The 22,277-nt window shown below is 50.8% G+C and overlaps 1 protein-coding gene across 4 annotated transcripts in view; it reads right to left on the minus strand.

Moving 5' to 3' along the window:
* Positions 1-22,277, minus strand: part of ABL1 (ABL proto-oncogene 1, non-receptor tyrosine kinase) — a 255,023-nt gene that overhangs the window by 33,103 nt on the left and 199,643 nt on the right. For all 4 annotated transcript variants that reach the window (XM_078646211.1, XM_078646210.1, XM_078646212.1 and 1 more), the window contains exons 4-5: positions 17,268-17,540; positions 9,544-9,628 (exon numbers count right to left, since the gene is read on the minus strand). In XM_078646211.1, coding sequence (XP_078502337.1) covers positions 9,544-9,628; positions 17,268-17,540 — 358 coding nt within the window. The remainder of the gene's footprint in view (positions 1-9,543; positions 9,629-17,267; positions 17,541-22,277) is intronic.

Below are 22,277 nucleotides of genomic sequence, written 5' to 3' on the forward strand. Positions count from 1 at the left end.
GGTGACTGATGTATGCCAGGGCAGTGGTTTGTGGGCATGGCAACAGGGATGTGTGTGCCATGTCAACCCTTCACTTTGTTCTGCACCAAGTGTCAGGGTACAGGACCTCTAAGGGTGGCACAATAAGTGCTGCAGCCCTGAGAGGCCTTCTCTGGTCACAGTGCCCTGGCTACCTGTGGTACTATTTACCAGGGGCTGACATGTGGCCAGAGATGCCAATTGGGTTTAGGCTTCAATGCAGTTTTAGGGAAGGAACATAGGCCCTGGGTGCCTGATTAGCAGGAGCCGAGGGCACACTCAGTCAAAGAACATCAGCAGTTCAGAAAAAGGTTGGGGCATATCATGCAAGAAAGAGGGCACTTTCTCACACCATCACACTGCGAGGCTGCATCCCAAAATTTGATAACTGCACCTCGGTGGTCATCACACGTGACAAGGAAACTCTTCCCACATGGGATCAAAAAACAGACAACATCCTTTCAACCACCCACCATGCATGGTGAGCGTGCTACTCGTGTAGGCACGCGCTTCAGTGCCCCAAGTAGGGGTAGTAAGCGCTATACAATTACTGCAATACAATACATTGCGATTTTGGGGGAGATGGTGAGAAAGAGAGAAAGCTGAAAAATAGGAGAGACAACTTGATGCCACTGAATAGTATTCAGATAGAATTTGCCTCTGAAACTTGAGAGATTCTGATTCTGTTAATTTCACCTCCTGCAACGATGTTTACCTCCAGCCCCGACTATGTCTTTGAACAGGGGGCAGTGTGGGTTTCGGGGTAATTAATGCCTTCCCGTTCCAGACACGTGAACGGCCGCCACTTGGACAAATTCAGATAAAAGTGCAACTTTCCAAAACAAACACTAGGTGGCGGTGTTCTATTCCATATAGGTACCATAATATAGGCCCCTATAACTTCATTACCCTTCACCTATATTCTTCCCTACATTACACTTTTCACCTAGATACGACACTGCATCAGAACACGGGTTTTCCCTAGTTTGAGATCTCATACATTATGCATGAGGATTCTTGGAAGCACAACAGGACGCCCATCTCCTGTATAATATCTATGTATAAAGTTCATGTCAGACGTCATCCTTAGGCCAACATAGTAATACAATATGTGATATATATATATATCTCTCACATCTTGCTAAGACTCGCGGAGTGTCCAACCCGAGACCAGGACGTAGTCCCACAGTCTCTCACTTCGGGTAATAGGGTTGACTAAATCCTAGAGGGATTCTTGGCTTAACACCTACACACATGCTAGGTACCCTTCGGTACATCTAGTTAGGGAGGCATCGTAGGAGTACGCATCTTTTATCATGTGTTTTATATACTCGTATATATTCAGGACTATTGTAAGATGGCAGAGCTATACCATCCATTTACCTTCATATTACTGCTAATCATTTATATTTTATAATGTATAATGGTTGTTTTTTATACACCAGATTAACAACTGTTCAATAAACACTTATTGAAAACGCCCAGCCTGTTTATTCTGTGTATCTCTCTGAGACAGACTAAGTAAGCACGAGTGACTGAGCGAAAGGTAGTATATTGTTTCCACGGTCCTGAGGGATCAGGGTGGTCATGTTCGATGGTTGCCAATAATTATTCTCTCCTTGGTAACAGGAGATTCTAGTGGCACTGTGAGCTAGTTGATGCAACTTACCCGGTGAGGGTGTCCAGACTCAGTCTGACACCAATCCTACAGTGTATGCTGTCTAAAATGCGCAGACCCTGTATACTTTTATAGGAGTTACACAACAGCGGAATGTGCAGTGTGTGAATCTACAGCAGAATCACACTGCAGAGGAGTAAAGCAATGATCAGGGGCCTGAACCTAAGGGACGAGCTCGAGGCATGAAACATGCAAGGCCACCTGGGGTTTCAGGGCTCCTTGGAGGGAAGCGCCACAGCTGGGTTTATGTGAGAAGCACTTCACTCCCTGGGGTTAAAAAGGGTTTGAGGATCAAAGCATTGAACCCGCACGAGTCCTAGCATCCCTGATTATCAAATACAAAAACGTGCAAAAGGGCTTGAGGCAAAATCCCCTATACCTCAACTAATTGGGGAGCCAGTCGTCACCCAACCGTTTTTGCCCAAAACAACAGCAAGGAATATGCTACTTACCAGTATGCATCTGTTCTTGGCATAGAGGGCTGCAGAGTGGTACATTTATGAATAGATCGCCATCTGGTGTTGGGCTCGGATGATTGCACTTTGTTTTTCTTCTGGAGAAGTCTTTGTCGTCATAGGTGACTCCTCCTCTCGGTGTTAGTGCGCATGGGCATCGGCTCCATCCTTAGATTGTTTTGCCATAGTAGGGTTAGATGGAGTAGTGTAGTGTAGTACATAAAGATATGCCCATGTAAATGTATCTAAATAAGATAATGTTGGGACAGACCCAGGTTTCCGGGGAGGCAGGGAGGGCATGTACCACTCTGCAGCCCTCTATGCCAAGAACAGATGCATACTGGTAAGTAGCATATTCCGTTCGAGGCATATGGGCTGCAGATGGTACATTTATGAATAGATTGTACAGCAGTTACCTCCCTAGCGGTGGTCACCAGTGTCTGTCGCAACTGTCTGAAATAGAGTTTTTAATACAGCTTGGCCCACTCTGGCTTGTTGTGCAGCCTGTACATCAACACAGTAGTGCTTTGTGAATGTATGTGGTGTAGACCAAGTTGCTGCTCTACATATGTCATCTAGGGGAATGTTCCCTAAGAATGCCATAGATGCTCCTAGTTTTCTTGTGGAATGAGCTCTAGGAGGAACAGTTAATGTTCTCTTTGCTTTAATGTAACATATTTGTATACATCTTACAATCCATCTTGCGATGCCTGCTTTAGAGATAGGATTGCCCTTATGTGTTGGGGAAAATGCTACAAATAGTTGTTTAGTTTTCCTGAAGTCTTGTGTTCTTTCTATGTAGTATGAAATGGCTCTTTTAACATCTAGTGTATGTAGAGCCCTTTCTGCCACCGTCTGTGGCTTTGGAAAGAAGACTGGTAATTCCACTGGCTGATTGATGTGGAATGCTGAAATTACTTTAGGCAAGAACTTTGGGTTTGTTCTAAGAACCACTTTATTCTGGTGTATCTGTAGGAATGGTTCTTGTATTGTTAATGCCTGTAACTCGCTTACTCTTCTGAGTGAGGTAATGGCTATAAGGAATGCCACCTTCCATGTAAGGAATTGTATTTCGCACCTATGCATAGGTTCGAAGGGTGGCCCCATTAGTCTGGTGAGTACTACGTTGAGGTTCCAGACTGGGGAAGGTGGTAATTTTGGTGGAATGACTCTTTTAAGACCTTCCATGAATGCTTTCATCGCTGGTACTCTGAACAGTGATATGCGCTGCCTGTTTTGTAGGTATGCTGCTATAGCTGCTAGATGTACTCTGATAGATGTGTACGCTAGATTACATTGCTGTAAGTGTAACAAGTAGCAAATAATCTCCCTTGTTGATACGTCTAGAGGGTTGATATTGTTATTAGTGCAGTGTATAGCAAACCTCTTCCACTTAGCTGCATAGCATGCTCTGGTGGTTGGACGTCTCGCTTGTTTAATTATTTCCATGCAATTTGGGGGGAGATCTAAGTACCCAAATTCTAGGATTTCAGGAGCCAGATCGCTAAGTTCAATTGAGTTGGATCTGGGTGCATTATCTCTCCATGGTTCTGTGTAAGGTGCATGGGTAGAATTCGTAGCTTTTGATGTGGCACTTGTGAGAGTTGCAGGAGCGTGGTGAACCACGGCTGTCTTGGCCACGTGGGTGCTACTAGTATCATGGTCATTGAATGTTGTTGCAGTTTCCTGACCACTAATGGGATTAGTGGGAGAGGGGGAAAAGCGTATGCAAATTTGTTGGACCAATTTATCCATAACGCATTGCCCTGCGACAGGTGATGTGGGTACCTGGACGCGAAGCTTTGGCATTTTGCGTTCTGATGAGTGGCCAATAGGTCTATGTCTGGTTGTCCCCATCTTTGGAAGAATGGCTGCAGTATTTGTTGGTGCAGTTCCCATTCGTGTATTTGTTCCGACTGTCTGCTTAAGATGTCTGCTATCTGGTTTTGAACTCCTGGTAGGTGTTCGGCTAACAGATAGATGTTTTGAGGAATGGCCCATCTCCAAATCTCCTGTGGTAGTCTGGATAATTGGAGAGAGTGCGTCCCCCCCTGTTTTTGAATATAATACATTGCTGTCATGTTGTCTGTTCTGATCAGGACTGCTTTGTGGATAACATGTATCTGAAAGGCTTTCAATGCTAGAAACACTGCCAGTAGTTCTAGATAGTTGATGTGCAGTGTTTTTTCCTGCACACTCCACCTTCCTTGTACTGTGTATTTGTCCATATGTGCTCCCCATCCGGTGAGCGATGCGTCTGCTGTTATTGTCACCTGTGGAATTGGCTCTAGGAACGACCGCCCCTTGGTAATGTTTGTTCTGTTCCACCACTTCAGAGAGCGGTGTGTGCGGTCGTCTACCAACACCAGATCCGTAATCTGTCCTTGAGCCTGATTCCACTGTGTCGCTAAGCATTCTTGTAGCGGACGCATTTGTAGTTTTGCATATGGTATTAGCAGTATGCAGGATGACATCATGCCTAGTAGCTGCATGAACACTCTTGCTGTTAGTGAGTGTTGTGGCTGAAATCTCTGAATGATTGTAAGCATTGCTTGGACTCTTATTGGGTTGGGGTACGCTTTGGCTTTTTCTGTGTCTATGGTAGCCCCCAGATATTGTTGAACTTTGTTTGGTTGTAGGTGTGACTTTGTGTAGTTCACCGTGAACCCTAGCTGGTGTAGTAGCTGAATTGTCTTTTGTGTGTGTTGCAGACACTCCTCTTGCGACCTGGCTTTTATTAGCCAGTCGTCCAAGTATGGGAAGACATGAATTTGTTGTCTTCTTAGGTGAGCTGCTACCACTGCCAGGCATTTTGTGAACACCCTTGGTGCCGTCGTGACACCAAATGGGAGGACTTTGAACTGATAATGTTGTCCTTCTACCACAAACCTGAGGTATTTCCTGTGGGCTTTGTGAATAGGGATATGAAAGTAAGCGTCTTTTAGATCCAGTGTAGAAAGAAAGTCCCCTTTCTTCAGTAAAGGAAGTACTTGTTGGAGCGTGACCATGTGGAAATGTTCCGAATTTATGTATGCGTTGAGAGGTCTTAGGTCCAGTATTGGCCTTAGAGACCCGTCCTTTTTGGGGATTAGGAAGTATAGGGAGTATACTCCTGTTCCCTGTTGGTGCTGTGGAACCTTCTCTATGGCATGCTTTTCTAGCAGTGATATTACTTCCTGTTTTAACAGTGTCAGGTGATCTTGTTTCATTGGACGCTGTTTGGGGGGGATGTTTGGTGGGGTAGCTGTGAGTTCTAGGCAATAACCATGTTGGATAATTTGTCTTACCCACTTGTCTGATGTGATGTTTTCCCAGACAGGTAGGAACTGTGATAGGCGTCCCCCTACCGGTGTTATATGGTCTGGGGGAAGCTCTATGAAGTCACTGTTTTGGGGTTGGAGAGTTGCGGTTGTTGTTGTTTCCGCGACCTCTACCCTTGTTGTTGTTACCCCTGTATCCACCTCTAGAATTACCTCTGGGTGATGTAGGTGTAAAAGAGGTTTGCTGTTGGTTTGTACCTGTACTTTTGGATCCTCCTCTATAGGTGGATCTACGAAAGGAACCTCTTTGTGTCGGCTGCTGCAATGCTCCCATTGATTTAGCCGTTTCTGTATCCTTTTTCATTTTTTCTAGGGCCTCATCTGTCCCTGTGCCAAAAAGTGTTTTCCCATCAAAAGGTTGATTAAGTAACGAGGTTTGTACCTCTTGTTTGAATCCTGACACTCTGAGCCATGCATGTCTCCTTAGCATGATGCTTGTATTTGTCGACCTTGCCGCAGTTTCTGCGCGTCTAGGGCGCACTTTATTGAAGTGTTAGTAATTAACTTCCCTTCTTGTATAAGTTGATCAGCTCTCTTTTGATGTTCTTTAGGGAGATGTTTGATGAGTGTTTCTAACTCATCATAATGCGCTCTGTCATACCTTGCAAGTAGTGCTTGCGTATTAGCTATGCGCCAACTGTTTGCCGCTTGAGATGCTACTCTCTTGCCAGAGGCATCTATTAGTTTAGACTCTTTGTCAGGAGGTGGCGCTTCTCCCGTAGATAAAGAGTTTGCTCTCTTGCGAGCGTTTGTGACCACTAGTGAGTCTAGAGGAATTTGTCCCTTAATGTATATTGGGTCTTTTGGAGCTGCCCTATATTTTTTATCAATTCTTGGGTTCAATACCCTAGCCCTCACTGGGTCTTTGAATATCTCTGATGTATGACTGAGAAGGCCTTTTAGCATTGGTAGTGTTCCTGATGTTCTTTGTGCAGTAGGTAGTGTCTCTAATAAGAAGTCCTGTACTAGAGGTTCTGTATGTAGGTCTACCTTATGAAATGTTGCTGCTCTAGTAATGAGTTGTGCAAACCCAGTATTGTCATCAGGAGGTGAAGGTTTTGAGGGATATGACTCAAGGTCGGTATCATTACCTGATCCCACATTATACTCCTCCCATGGGTCTGCCTCCTCTGGGATTGTGTCCTCATCATCCCCAGGGTGTCCCCCCTCCCCTGTGTCACTTTCTCCATCTGTTGTAGGTGTAGATGGACGTGTGGGAGGAATATCTGGCCTATTGTGAGGAATAGGCGAAGATGGTGTGTGAGGTTTGGGAGAAGGGGGAGGAGTTGTATTCGTCCCCATTGTTCTCTTCTTTGGATGAGCCTTGTCGTCCAAATGTTCATGTTTCCTCTTTTTAGGTAGCTCTGTGACTACCTTGCTAGTCTTTGGGTCAATAAACAAAGTCTTTTGTTTAGGATCCGTTCCGTGTTTCTGTGTCGGTACCGCAGTTTTCGGTTCCGAAAGGTGTCTTTTCTTTGAAATGTCCATTTGTGTTTTCGGTGCCGAAGTTTTGTTCGGATCCGACTTCTTCGGTATCGAAGATGTCCCCGGTGTCGAGGGTGTTTTCGGCGCCGAAGCGTGCTTCGGTGTCGACATGGACTGCTTCGACTTCGAGCTTTCCTTGACCTGGTGCTTCGGTGTCGATGTGGTTGGTTTATCGGAACCGGAACCACTATGATGGGGGACCGAGTGTTTCGGTTTCTGTTTCGTTGCCGGGCTCGAAGGCGGGGCGTTGGAAACTTTTTTCGGTTGTCTGACCGGGCTCGAGGGCGGGGTCGACACCGTGCGGGGTCTGTTTTTCGGTAAAGGGACGTCGTCACTCACGGTTTGTTGGACGTCGATTTCCTCGACGTCGGACTCGTCCGCTTCTGACCCCGCCTCGTCGGCCTCTTCTTCCTCTTCTTCTGGTTGCTGGTCCTCGAACAGCTCCGGGATTGCTTGTGACTGCATTCTCGATACCTCGTGTCTTCGGGCTCGACGGTTTCTAATCGTCGACTTTGACGAGAACGCTGCACAGGCCTCACAGTCCCTGGATTCGTGTTCAGGGGACAAGCAGAGGTTGCACACTTCGTGTAGGTCCTTGTGTGGGAACTTAGCACCACACGTTGGACATTTTTTGAATGGAGTCCTTTCCATGGACCCCGGGCTGGACTACGTCGAGTTTCTCGTAGTCGTCGTCCTTCGAATCGCGTCGGTATGGCGATTTGGAAAGGAATACGCGCCGGTTATAACCTTCTTTGTTGAAGTCGGTCCGGAGCGCTTCTATCCTCATCCGAACCCGATGGCGGAAAAAAACAATCTAAGGATGGAGCCGATGCCCATGCGCACTAACACCGAGAGGAGGAGTCACCTATGACGACAAAGACTTCTCCAGAAGAAAAACAAAGTGCAATCATCCGAGCCCAACACCAGATGGCGATCTATTCATAAATGTACCATCTGCAGCCCATATGCCTCGAACACAAAATTAGCCCAGAACACTTAAAAAGGTCAAGCAATAAACAGTCTTAGAATGCAAATATTTTCCAAAGAAGAGTCGATGTTATGTAGTCATGTTAAACTTCATCCTTTATTTTTCTGTTTTAAAACCGGTTCGCAACCGCCAACGCGTTTCGTCCACAAACGGACTTCTTCAGGACTCACAGTATGTATTTGATGCGCTTTCATACGATCATTGCAAACATGTTTTAACCAATTTATTTATCCAAAATCGGACATCTGCAGTCAAAAACGCCACAAGCCGAAAACTCCAATTTTGTCGCTGCAATTCGAACGCCCAAGAGAAACCCGCCAGGATAACGGCTTGAATCCAAGGGTCGAGCTGGTGGCATGAAACATGGCAGGCTGCCTGCTACTTCAGGGGCCTTTTACACTGGGTCTCCGTGGAAGGAAGCGCCAACACTGGGTCCATGCAAGGAGCACTTCGCTCCCCAGGGGCCTGAACATAAGGGACGAGCTATAGCCATGACACGCCAGGCCGCCAGGGGCTTCATGGGCCCTTTACACTGGGTCTCCGTGGAAGGAAGTGCCAACGCTGGGTCCAAGTGAGGAGCATTTCACTCCCCGGGGCCCCCAGGGACCAGAACCTAAGGGACGAGTTACAGGCATGAAACATGCATGGCCGCCTGGGACTTCAGGGGCCCTTTACTCTGGGTCTCCTTGGAAGGAAGTGCCAATGCTGGGTCTATGTGAGGAGCACTTCGCTTTGCCGGGGCACTGAGGGGCCTGCCCATCTCGTGTGGCTCAGGCACAAATTCCAATATTGTGGGCATTTCAGAGGAACATTCTACAGATTGGTCGCGGCACCTTCACAACATTCTGGCAGCAACTGAGAACTTCGGTGGTGGTGGTGACAAGGTGAGTGTGAGGGATGGGAGAAGGGGCGGGAGGAGGCTGGGGGAGGAGGGGGGGCAGGAGGTGGCAGTGTGGGTCAGAAGGGGACAGGCAGGAAGCATGGCATAGTGACCTCAGAGACAAGTGTTCACCAGGTGAAGGGGAGAGGCTGGAGGAGACCAGCTAATGACTGAAGGACAGACTATACAGCACAACGAGCACACGCCCCCTCGTGATTGCCCACTCCTGTTTAGCTCCACGCGTGGAGTCAGCCCTGGATTCAGGTGCTGGGGTCCAGCAGCATGACAGAGTGACCATCACCCCCTCTGCACTCATGCGCAGCACTCCCTCCCCTATACATCTGTAGCAGAGCTTCGGAGACCTACAAATTGCATGGAGTGCCCCCCCCCGTGCATCACTCCCTCCTCTATGCATCTGTAGCAGAGCTTCGGGGACCTGCCAACTACATGAAGGACTGCCCTTCTCTCTCTCTCTCTCCCACGTGCAGCAAAGTCTCCCCTATGCAGCAGGGCTTTGTGGACCTGCCAACTACACAGTGTGTCCTCAACCTATGCAGAGCCCTCTGGTTTCTAGGTCAGACCAAGACTGCGTTTGACCTGGTTCCCTTCTCCAGGAGCGCATCTCTTCGGGTCTGTATGACCAGTCCCCTCGGTGCTGCATATGCACCACCACCGTATCTCAGGGTCCCCAGTGCCTCGTCTGGGGTCTTTCCACTCACCGAGCAGCTGCACCAAGTTTGGGTGCTTGACTTCTTTCATCACCGCAGCCTCTTTCAAGAACTCCTCCACCTCCATGGTGTCCTCCTGCAGTGGGAGAAAACAGACGTGTTAGGGCCTGGATCTCTCTGGAGACATCTGCTCGCCACCATGATGCGGCCTGCAGCCACACTGCCTAGCCCTGGCCCTCCCAAGCTGAGGAAACCAATGTGCACAGCGGCTTCAATGTGCTTCTTTTAACAAACCTATCCCCTTTCAGAGTCACCCTGTAATGTAAACTGCAGTGGTGCGCAGAGTGGGGAGTTGCCAGTGCCACTCTCTCATTGCCTCATCCCATTCCAATCATACACGTGTGCCCTGCAAATACCCAGAGTGCTGAGCAGACCCAGTGCCACTCTCTCTACACTCCATCCATTCCAATGTGCCCTGCGGATACCCAGAGTGCTGGGCAGCCCCAGTGCCACTCTCTCAACACTCCATCCATTCCAGTGTGCCCCGCAGATACCCAGAGTGCTGGGCAGCCCCAGTGCCACTCTCTCTACACTCCATCCATTCCAGTGTGCCCTGCAAATACCCAGAGTGCTGGGCAGCCCCAGTGCCACTCTCTCTACACTCCATCCATTCCAGTGTGCCCTGCAGATACCCAGAGTGCTGGGCAGCCCCAGTGCCACTCTCTCAACACTCCATCCACCCAGAGTGCTGTGCAGCCCCAGTGCCACTCTCTCAACACTCCATCCATTCCAGTGTGCCCTGCGGATACCCAGAGTGCTGGGCACCCCAGTGCCACTCTCTCAGCACTCCATCCAATTCCAGTGTGCCCTGCAAATACCCAGAGTGCTGGGCAGCCCCAGTGCCACTCTCTCTACACTCCATCCATTCCAGTGTGCCCTGCAAATACCGAGAGTGCTGGGCAGCCCCAGTGCCACTCTCTCAACACTCCATCCATTCCAGTGTGCCCTGCAGACACCCAGAGTGCTGGGCAGCCCCAGTGCCACTCTCTCAACACTACACCCCATTCCAGTGTGCCCTGCAGACACCCAGAGTGCTGGGCAGCCCCAGTGCCACTCTCTCAACACTACACCCCATTCCAGTGTGCCCTGCGGATACCCAGAGTGCTGGGCAGCCCCAGTGCCACTCTCTCAACACTCCATCCATTCCAGTGTGCCCTGCAGACACCCAGAGTGCTGGGCAGCCCCAGTGCCACTCTCTCAACACTCCATCCATTCCAGTGTGCCCTGCAGACACCCAGAGTGCTGGGCAGCCCCAGTGCCACTCTCTCAACACTCCATCCATTCCAGTGTGCCCTGCAGACACCCAGAGTGCTGGGCAGCCCCAGTGCCACTCTCTCAACACTCCATCCATTCCAGAGTGCCCTGCAGACACCCTGAGTGCTGGGCAGCCCCATTGCCACTCTTTCAACACTCCATCCATTCCAGTGTGCCCCGCAGATACCCACCGTGCTGGGCAGCCCCAGTGCCACTCTCAGCACTCCATTCATTCCAGTGTGCCCCGCAGATACCCACCGTGCTGGGCAGCCCCAGTGCCACTCTCAGCACTCCATTCATTCCAGTGTGCCCCGCAGATACCCACCGTGCTGGGCAGCCCCAGTGCCACTCTCTCAACACTCCATCCATTCCAGTGTGCCCTGCGGATACCCTGAGTGCTGGGCAGCCCCAGTGCCACTCTCTCAACACTCCACCCCATTCCAGTGTGCCCTGCAGATACCCAGAGTGCTGGGCAGCCCCTGTGCCACTCTCTCAACACTCCATCCATTCCAGTGTGCCCTGCAGATACCCAGAGTGCTGGGCAGCCCCTGTGCCACTCTCTCAACACTCCATCCATTCCAGTGTGCCCTGCAGATACCCAGAGTGCTGGGCAGCCCCAGTGCCACTCTCACCACACTGCATCCATTCCAGTGTGCCCCGCAGATACCCAGACTGCTGGTGAATCCCAGTGCCACTGTCTCAGCAGTAGCTACAGAGAGGTCCAAGCGCAGGGGCATTGGGGCGGGGGTCCTGGCATAGGGTCACGCGGGTTGAGGTCCTGGCACAGGAGCGCATGGGGTGGGAGCCCCGCCGCTATGGCATAAGGGGATAAGGTGCAGGGGCATTGGGGGCGGGAGGAGTTGGTACAGGGGCACAGGGGTGGGGTCCTGGCACAGGGGCACAGAGGGGGTCGCGGCACGGGCGTGGGTTTCCAGCGCAGGGGCATGGGGTGGGGTCCTGGCTGAGGGGGCACGGGTGGGTGTCCCGCCGCAGGGGCATAGGGGATATGGCGGAGGAAGGGGGGGTTCTGGTGCAGGGCCACAGGGGAGGTCCTCCTGATGCAGGGGCAGAGATGGGGGCTTGGGGTCCCAGCGCCGGGGCACAGGGGGTGAGGTCCTGGGTGAGTCGGCACGGGGTGGGGTCCCGCCGCAGGGGTCACGGCGCAGGGGCAGAGGGGTCCCAGAGCAGGGTTCACGCAATGCCAATCCACTTCTCAATAAAGGGTTACCTCGGGTGGCATGTGGCTTCCTAGACGGGCAGACAGTGCTCATCTCTCAACACCTCCACGGGTTACCTGTGTGCGCTCTCAACTGCAAAAGACACTGGATGGGGGATCCCCACACTGGTCACTGTCAGAGGCCCATGTGCCCGACACAAAACTCATAAATTGGGCGCAGAGAACCACAGCTCCCCAGAACACGAGCAAAGAAGCTCCAATGGAGCGGGCATATGGTTTCAGTAACGCAAATTGGCCACTAGATGGCGCTCTTTCCAAAAAAATGTCTCGAGGCTCATATTTCCAAGGGTCATGGATCTTCTGACGATCACTTGGAAAAGCAAACACTAGGAGGGACCAGGGCAGGCCGGCAGCACAGGGTGGAAACAGCAGGAATTACACGGCTAGTGGTACAGCAAGGGACGGACGGAGGCTGTGACTGCAGCACAGCACGGGATATGTGGCAAATCCTACAGCAGCACAGCATGGGACATGTGGTGAATAGAAGTGAAGCATGGGATATGTGGCAAATCCAACTGCAGCACAGCATGGGACATGTGGTGAAAAGAAGTGAAGCATGGGATATGTGGCAAATCCAACTGCAGCACAGCATGGGACATGTGGTGAAAAGAAGTGAAGCATGGGATATGTGGCAAATCCAACTGCAGCACAGCATGGGACATGTGGTGAAAAGAAGTGAAGCATGGGATATGTGGCAAATCCAACTGCAGCACAGCATGGGACATGTGGTGAAAAGAAGTGAAGCATGGGATATGTGGCAAATCCAACTGCAGCACAGCATGGGACATGTGGTGAAAAGAAGTGAAGCATGGGATATGTGGCAAATCCAACTGCAGCACAGCATGGGACATGTGGTGAAAAGAAGTGAAGCATGGGATATGTGGCAAATCCAACTGCAGCACAGCATGGGACATGTGGTGAAAAGAAGTGAAGCATGGGCTATGTGGCAAATCCAACTGCAGCACAGCATGGGACATGTGGTGAAAAGAAGTGAAGCATGGGATATGTGGCAAATCCAACTGCAGCACAGCATGGGACATGTGGTGAAAAGAATTGAAGCATGGGATATGTGGCAAATCCAACTGCAGCACAGCATGGGACATGTGGTGAAAAGAAGTGAAGCATGGGATATGTGGCAAATCCAACAGCAGCACAGCATGGGACATGTGGTGAATAGAAGTGCAGCATGGGATATGTGGCAAATCCAACTGCAGCACAGCATGGGACATGTGGTGAAAAGAAGTGAAGCATGGGATATGTGGCAAATCCAACTGCAGCACAGCATGGGACATATAGTGAAAAGAAGTGAAGCATGGGATATGTGGCAAATCCAACAGCAGCACAGCATGGGACATGTGGTGAATAGAAGTGCAGCATGGGATGTGTGGCAAATCCTACAGCAGCACAGCATGGGACATGTGGTGAAAAGAAGTGAAGCATGGGATATGTGGCAAATCCAACTGCAGCACAGCATGGGACATGTGGTGAATAGAAGTGCAGCATGGGATGTGTGGCAAATCCAACAGCAGCACAGCATGGGACATGTGGTGAATAGAAGTGCAGCATGGGATGTGTGGCAAATCCTACAGCAGCACAGCATGGGACATGTGGTGAAAAGAAGTGAAGCATGGGATATGTGGCAAATCCAACTGCAGCACAGCATGGGACATGTGGTGAATAGAAGTGCAGCATGGGATGTGTGGCAAATCCAACTGCAGCACAGCATGGGACATGTGGTGAAAAGAAGTGAAGCATGGGATATGTGGCAAATCCAACTGCAGCACAGCATGGGACATGTGGTGAAAAGAAGTGAAGCATGGGATATGTGGCAAATCCAACTGCAGCACAGCATGGGACATGTGGTGAAAAGAAGTGAAGCATGGGATATGTGGCAAATCCAACAGCAGCACAGCATGGGACATGTGGTGAATAGAAGTGCAGCATGGGATGTGTGGCAAATCCTACAGCAGCACAGCATGGGACATGTGGTGAAAAGAAGTGCAGCATGGGATATGTGGCAAATCTAACTGCAGCACAGCATGGGATATGTTGTGAATAGAAGTGCAGCATGGGATGTGTGGCAAATCCAACAGCAGCACAGCATGGGACATGTGGTGAAAAGAAGTGAAGCATGGGCTATGTGGCAAATCCAACTGCAGCACAGCATGGGACATGTGGTGAAAAGAAGTGCAGCATGGGATATGTGGCAAATCCAACTGCAGCACAGCATGGGACATGTGGTGAAAAGAATTGAAGCATGGGATATGTGGCAAATCCAACTGCAGCACAGCATGGGACATGTGGTGAAAAGAAGTGAAGCATGGGATATGTGGCAAATCCAACTGCAGCACAGCATGGGACATGTGGTGAAAAGAAGTGAAGCATGGGATATGTGGCAAATCCAACTGCAGCACAGCATGGGACATGTGGTGAAAAGAAGTGAAGCATGGGATATGTGGCAAATCCAACTGCAGCACAGCATGGGACATGTGGTGAAAAGAAGTGAAGCATGGGATATGTGGCAAATCCAACTGCAGCACAGCATGGGACATGTGGTGAAAAGAAGTGAAGCATGGGATATGTGGCAAATCCAACTGCAGCACAGCATGGGACATGTGGTGAAAAGAAGTGAAGCATGGGCTATGTGGCAAATCCAACTGCAGCACAGCATGGGACATTTGGTGAAAAGAAGTGAAGCATGGGATATGTGGCAAATCCAACTGCAGCACAGCATGGGACATGTGGTGAAAAGAATTGAAGCATGGGATATGTGGCAAATCCAACTGCAGCACAGCATGGGACGTGGTGAAAAGAAGTGAAGCATGGGATATGTGGCAAATCCAACAGCAGCACAGCATGGGACATGTGGTGAATAGAAGTGCAGCATGGGATATGTGGCAAATCCAACTGCAGCACAGCATGGGACATGTGGTGAAAAGAAGTGAAGCATGGGATATGTGGCAAATCCAACTGCAGCACAGCATGGGACATATAGTGAAAAGAAGTGAAGCATGGGATATGTGGAAAATCCAACAGCAGCACAGCATGGGACATGTGGTGAATAGAAGTGCAGCATGGGATGTGTGGCAAATCCTACAGCATGGGACATGTGGTGAAAAGAAGTGAAGCATGGGATATGTGGCAAATCCAACTGCAGCACAGCATGGGACATGTGGTGAATAGAAGTGCAGCATGGGATGTGTGGCAAATCCAACAGCAGCACAGCATGGGACATGTGGTGAAAAGAAGTGAAGCATGGGATATGTGGCAAATCCAACTGCAGCACAGCATGGGACATGTGGTGAAAAGAAGTGAAGCATGGGATATGTGGCAAATCCAACTGCAGCACAGCATGGGACATGTGGTGAAAAGAAGTGAAGCATGGGATATGTGGCAAATCCAACTGCAGCACAGCATGGGACATGTGGTGAAAAGAAGTGAAGCATGGGATATGTGGCAAATCCAACTGCAGCACAGCATGGGACATGTGGTGAAAAGAAGTGAAGCATGGGATATGTGGCAAATCCAACTGCAGCACAGCATGGGACATGTGGTGAAAAGAAGTGAAGCATGGGATATGTGGCAAATCCAACTGCAGCACAGCATGGGACATGTGGTGAAAAGAAGTGAAGCATGGGCTATGTGGCAAATCCAACTGCAGCACAGCATGGGACATGTGGTGAAAAGAAGTGAAGCATGGGATATGTGGCAAATCCAACTGCAGCACAGCATGGGACATGTGGTGAAAAGAAGTGAAGCATGGGATATGTGGCAAATCCAACTGCAGCACAGCATGGGACATGTGGTGAAAAGAATTGAAGCATGGGATATGTGGCAAATCCAACTGCAGCACAGCATGGGACATGTGGTGAAAAGAAGTGAAGCATGGGATATGTGGCAAATCCAACAGCAGCACAGCATGGGACATGTGGTGAATAGAAGTGCAGCATGGGATATGTGGCAAATCCAACTGCAGCACAGCATGGGACATGTGGTGAAAAGAAGTGAAGCATGGGATATGTGGCAAATCCAACTGCAGCACAGCATGGGACATATAGTGAAAAGAAGTGAAGCATGGGATATGTGGCAAATCCAACAGCAGCACAGCATGGGACATGTGGTGAATAGAAGTGCAGCATGGGATGTGTGGCAAATCCTACAGCAGCACAGCATGGGACATGTGGTGAAAAGAAGTGAAGCATGGGATATGTGGCAAATCCAACTGCAGCACAGCATGGGACATGTGGTGAAAAGAAGTGAAGCATGGGATATGTGGCAAATCCAACTGCAGCACAGCATGGGACATGTGGTGAAAAGAAGTGAAGCATGGGATATGTGGCAAATCCAACTGCAGCACAGCATGGGACATGTGGTGAAAAGAAGTGAAGCATGGGATATGTGGCAAATCCAACTGCAGCACAGCATGGGACATGTGGTGAAAAGAAGTGCAGCATGGGATATGTGGCAAATCCAACTGCAGCACAGCATGGGACATGTGGTGAAAAGAAGTGAAGCATGGGATATGTGGCAAATCCAACTGCAGCACAGCATGGGACATGTGGTGAAAAGAAGTGCAGCATGGTATTTGTGACGGACAGATCTGCGTTATTGGATATGCGGTGAACCGCAGCATTGGATATGCACACACACAGACCCTCTCCCATGGAGCTCTCCCTACACACGCACACACACACACACACACACACACACAGACCCTCTCCCATGGAGCTCTCCCTACACACGCACACACACACACGCACACACACTCACACACACACACAGACCCTCTCCCATGGAGCTCTCCCTACCTCCACACACACACACACACACACACACACACACAGACCCTCTCCCATGGAGCTCTCCCTACCTCCACACACACACACACACACACACACACACAGACCCTCTCCCATGGAGCTCTCCCTACCTCCACACACACACACACACACACACACACACACACACAGACCCTCTCCCATGGAGCTCTCCCTACACACGCGCACACACACACACACACACACTCACACACACACACACACAGACCCTCTCCCATGGAGCTCTCCCTACACACGCACACACACGCACACACACTCACACACACACACAGACCCTCTCCCATGGAGCTCTCCCTACCTCCACACACACACACACACACACACACACACACACACACACACACACACACACACTCAGAGGCCCTCTCCCATGGAGCTCTCCGTACCTTTAAAGTCTTGACCGCCACAGTGAGGTTGTACTTTTTCCACACTCCTTCGTACACCTCCCCATACTGCCCTCCTCCCAGCTTGTGCTTCATGGTGATGTCGGTCCGCTCCATCTCCCACTTGTCGTAGTTGGGGGACACGCCGTAGATGGTGGGCTTGTTGCGCTTGGGTGCCGGGTAGTGCAGAGTGGTGATGAGTCCGTCGGCGACAGTCGAGTGGTGATGGACCAGCTCCGCCAGCGTGGTGAAGCGGCTCTCCGAAGACACGTAGAGCTAGAAGGGGCAGAGGAGGAAAGTCCAGTTAACCATGGTCTGGAGGAGACCACCTTCAAGACACAGGAGAGCATCCTACTATGTTCTGCCATGGTTTTAACAACACTTACTGGAAGACCAGAGGTCCAAGGCCAGCCACACAGGAGACACTTCTAGGGTTTGGTGACAAGGAAGGAGTGAGGGGAAAGGCAGTAGATGAAGTATCGAGGCAGAGTGTGTGGAGCCCAGGAGGTTAGATGCAGGTTACAGGAGACTGAAGTAGGAGGAGTGACAAGGAGGCAAGGGCAGAGGAGCAGGAGGGGGCGATGGAAGGGAGAACTACTAGGCTGAGCGATGAAAGGAGGTGAGGATAGAGGAGCAGGAGGGATCAATGGAAGGGAGAACTACTGGACTGAGCGATGAAAGGAGACGAGGACAGAGGAGCAGGAGGGAGCGACGGAAGGGAGAACTACTGGACTGAGCGATGAAAGGAGGTGAGGACAGAGGAGCAGGAGGGAGCGACGGAAGGGAGAACTACTGGACTGAGCGATGAAAGGAGGTGAGGACAGAGGAGCAGGAGGGAGCGATGGAAGGGAGAACTACTGGACTGAGCGATGAAAGGAGGTGAGGACAGAGGAGCAGGAGGGAGCGACGGAATGGAGAACTACTGGACTGAGCAATGAAAGGAGGCGAGGACAGAGGAGCAGGAGGGAGCGACGGAATGGAGAACTACTGGACTGAGCAATGAAAGGAGGCGAGGACAGAGGAGCAGGAGGGAGCGGCGGAATGGAGAACTACTGGACTGAGCAATGAAAGGAGGCGAGGACAGAGGAGCAGGAGGGAGCGACGGAATGGAGAACTACTGGACTGAGCAATGAAAGGAGGCGAGGACAGAGGAGCAGGAGGGAGCGATGGAATGGAGAACTACTGGACTGAGCGATGAAAGGAGGTGAGGACAGAGGAGCAGGAGGGAGCGACGGAATGGAGCGACGGAAGGGAGAACTACTGGACTGAGCGATGAAAGGAGGTGAGGACAGAGGAGCAGGAGGGAGCAATGGAAGGGAGAACTACTGGACTGAGCGATGAAAGGAGGCGAGGGCAGAGGAGCAGGAGGGGGCGATGGAAGGGAGAACTACTGGACTGAGCGATGAAAGGAGGCGAGGACAGAGGAGCAGGAGGGGCGATGGAAGGGAGAACTACTGGACTGAGCAATGAAAGGAGGAGAGGACAGAGGAGCAGGAGGGAGCGACGGAATGGAGAACTACTGGACTGAGCAATGAAAGGAGGCGAGGACAGAGGAGCAGGAGGGAGCGACGGAACGGAGAACTACTGGACTGAGCGATGAAAGGAGGTGAGGACAGAGGAGCAGGAGGGAGCGACGGAATGGAGAACTACTGGACTGAGCAATGAAAGGAGGCGAGGACAGAGGAGCAGGAGGGAGTGACGGAATGGAGAACTACTGGACTGAGCAATGAAAGGAGGCGAGGACAGAGGAGCAGGAGGGAGCGACGGAATGGAAAACTACTGGACTGAGCAATGAAAGGAGGCGAGGACAGAGGAGCAGGAGGGAGCGACGGAATGGAGAACTACTGGACTGAGCAATGAAAGGAGACGAGGACAGAGGAGCAGGAGGGAGCGACGGAATGGAGAACTACTGGACTGAGCGATGAAAGGAGGCGAGGACAGAGGAGCAGGAGGGAGCGACGGAAGGGAGAACTACTGGACTGAGCAATGAAAGGAGGCGAGGACAGAGGAGCAGGAGGGAGCGACGGAATGGATAACTACTGGACTGAGCAATGAAAGGAGGCGAGGACAGAGGATCAGGAGGGAGCGACGGAATGGAGAACTACTGGACTGAGCAATGAAAGGAGGCGAGGACAGAGGAGCAGGAGGGAGCGACGGAATGGAGAACTACTGGACTGAGCAATGAAAGGAGGCGAGGACAGAGGAGCAGGAGGGAGCGATGGAATGGAGAACTACTGGACTGAGCGATGAAAGGAGGTGAGGACAGAGGAGCAGGAGGGAGCGACGGAATGGAGCGACGGAATGGAGAACTACTGGACTGAGCAATGAAAGGAGACGAGGACAGAGGAGCAGGAGGGAGCGACGGAATGGAGAACTACTGGACTGAGCGATGAAAGGAGGCGAGGACAGAGGAGCAGGAGGGAGCGACGGAAGGGAGAACTACTGGACTGAGCAATGAAAGGAGGCGAGGACAGAGGAGCAGGAGGGAGCGACGGAATGGATAACTACTGGACTGAGCAATGAAAGGAGGCGAGGACAGAGGATCAGGAGGGAGCGACGGAATGGAGAACTACTGGACTGAGCAATGAAAGGAGGCGAGGACAGAGGAGCAGGAGGGAGCGACGGAATGGAGCGACGGAATGGAGAACTACTGGACTGAGCGATGAAAGGAGGCGAGGACAGAGGAGCAGGAGGGAGCGACGGAAGGGAGAACTACTGGACTGAGCAATGAAAGGAGGCGAGGACAGAGGAGCAGGAGGGAGCGACGGAATGGATAACTACTGGACTGAGCAATGAAAGGAGGCGAGGACAGAGGATCAGGAGGGAGCGACGGAATGGAGAACTACTGGACTGAGCAATGAAAGGAGGCGAGGACAGAGGAGCAGGAGGGAGCGACGGAATGGAGAACTACTGGACTGAGCAATGAAAGGAGGCGAGGACAGAGGAGCAGGAGGGAGCGATGGAATGGAGAACTACTGGACTGAGCGATGAAAGGAGGTGAGGACAGAGGAGCAGGAGGGAGCGACGGAATGGAGCGACGGAATGGAGAACTACTGGACTGAGCGATGAAAGGAGGCGAGGGCAGAGGAGCAGGAGGGGGCGATGGAAGGGAGAACTACTGGACTGAGCAATGAAAGGAGGCGAGGACAGAGGAGCAGGAGGGAGCGATGGAATGGAGAACTACTGGACTGAGGAATGAAAGGAGGTGAGGACAGAGGAGCAGGAGGGAGCGACGGAATGGAGCGACGGAATGGAGAACTACTGGACTGAGCGATGAAAGGAGGCGAGGGCAGAGGAGCAGGAGGGGGCGATGGACGGGAGAACTACTGGACTGAGCAATGAAAGGAGGCGAGGACAGAGGAGCAGGAGGGAGCCATGGAAGGGAGAACTACTGGACTGAGCGATGAAAGGAGGTGAGGAGTGGATGAACCCATTGCCAGGCAAGGAGGATGCGCCAAAACCAGGAGCAGGAGGTGGCAAGAAATGAAGGTGCAGGAGCAGTGCTGAAGTGAGAAGAGAAGCTGGAGTGAATGGGTGACAGAAGTGAGGTGCAGGAGCAGAGCAAGAGATTAACAGATGCAGGGGTGGAGGGTGATGGAAGCCAGGGCAGAGAAAGAACAGTGAAGCAACATGCAAGGACAGAGCAAGAAATGGGAGGGAGGCGATAAGTAGAAGAGCGAGCGAATGAAGTGAGGTGCAGATCAAGCGATAGAAGTGAAGTGAGGAGCGAGCGTAGGAAGTGAAGTGTAGAACAGGAGATAGAACTGAAATGAATGACAAAGCAAGGGTAGGAGCAAAGGAAGGAAACACAATACAAGAGAAGTGCAAATGATGGAAGCCCGGAGCAGGGAAGAGAAAAAACAGAGTTAATCACAAGTACAGAGCAAGGAAGGGATGCGAAGTGCAGAAGAGTGAGAGATGCAGAAACAAAGGAAATGAAGAAGCAAAATGCAGAAACAAAGGAAGGGAAGCAAAGTACCGGAGAAGAGCAAGTGATGGAAGTGAGGCAAACAGCTTAGTGGAGGATGGCGAGAGACCCCCTCAAACAAGTACGCCGAAGCTCATAGGTTTTGCTTTAGTAGAAAAGATCTAGGCATAGACACAACTTAGGAGCACACGTGCACAGTGCAGGACACCTACAGGGATCCAAGCACACTCTGGTTGTGACACAGACAACCGCACAGACACACAAATAGATACAGGGAACCGCGCCCAGAGACCAACAGACCCACAGGTACATAGACAAAACTTGCTTTAATTCCACAATATGCCTCAGGTTTGTGGTGTGAGTGGTGTTTCTGTTATGCAATTCAATGGTCCTCTATTTAACAACCAATCCTGGAAGGATGAGGTTTCTGAGATTCCACCTCGTGCCCAGCAGATGCAGTTAATGTCAAGCACAAAGGTTGCCTCCTTCACCTATCTTGCTGTTCATGAATACATACAACTAACACACGCAGACACACAACATGCACACGCAGGCCTATGGATGGAGTCATACATGTGCAAGCGGATGGGAATACAATGTGAATGTGTGGGTAGACACAAGGATGTGCAGGCTAGTTTGGGCATACAAGTGACACACTGAGGGGGTGAACAAAAATGAAAAAGAAAAATTGATGAAACAGATTTAGTGTTTTATCGGGTTCCAAGTGTTTCTTTGGGTTACATTGTCCTACAGTTTGTGTTAGAAAATACAATACAAATCTGAACCAGAGAGTTGTTCCCTTCGTGGTGTACACTCTGCACAAAAATGTGACTGTCAAACCAAAGCAGATGCTAAATGAAGATGTTGCAGTAACTTTATACAACACATTTTTTTAATAACAAGCATTGGCAAAGCCAATCGGTCGCGCCTATAGACCCATTGGCTTTGCCGGTGTTTTTAGCCAGGCTGTACAGTATACTGCCTTATGAGCAGCATGGCTAAAAGAAAAAAAGAAAAGTTAAAGTTAACACGAATGTGCACGCCTACAAATGACACTCCGAGATGGATCAGCAAATTAAACAAAG

Source organism: Lissotriton helveticus, chromosome 5_1, assembly GCF_964261635.1.
Source record: "Lissotriton helveticus chromosome 5_1, aLisHel1.1, whole genome shotgun sequence".
Classification (NCBI taxonomy): domain Eukaryota; kingdom Metazoa; phylum Chordata; class Amphibia; order Caudata; family Salamandridae; genus Lissotriton; species Lissotriton helveticus.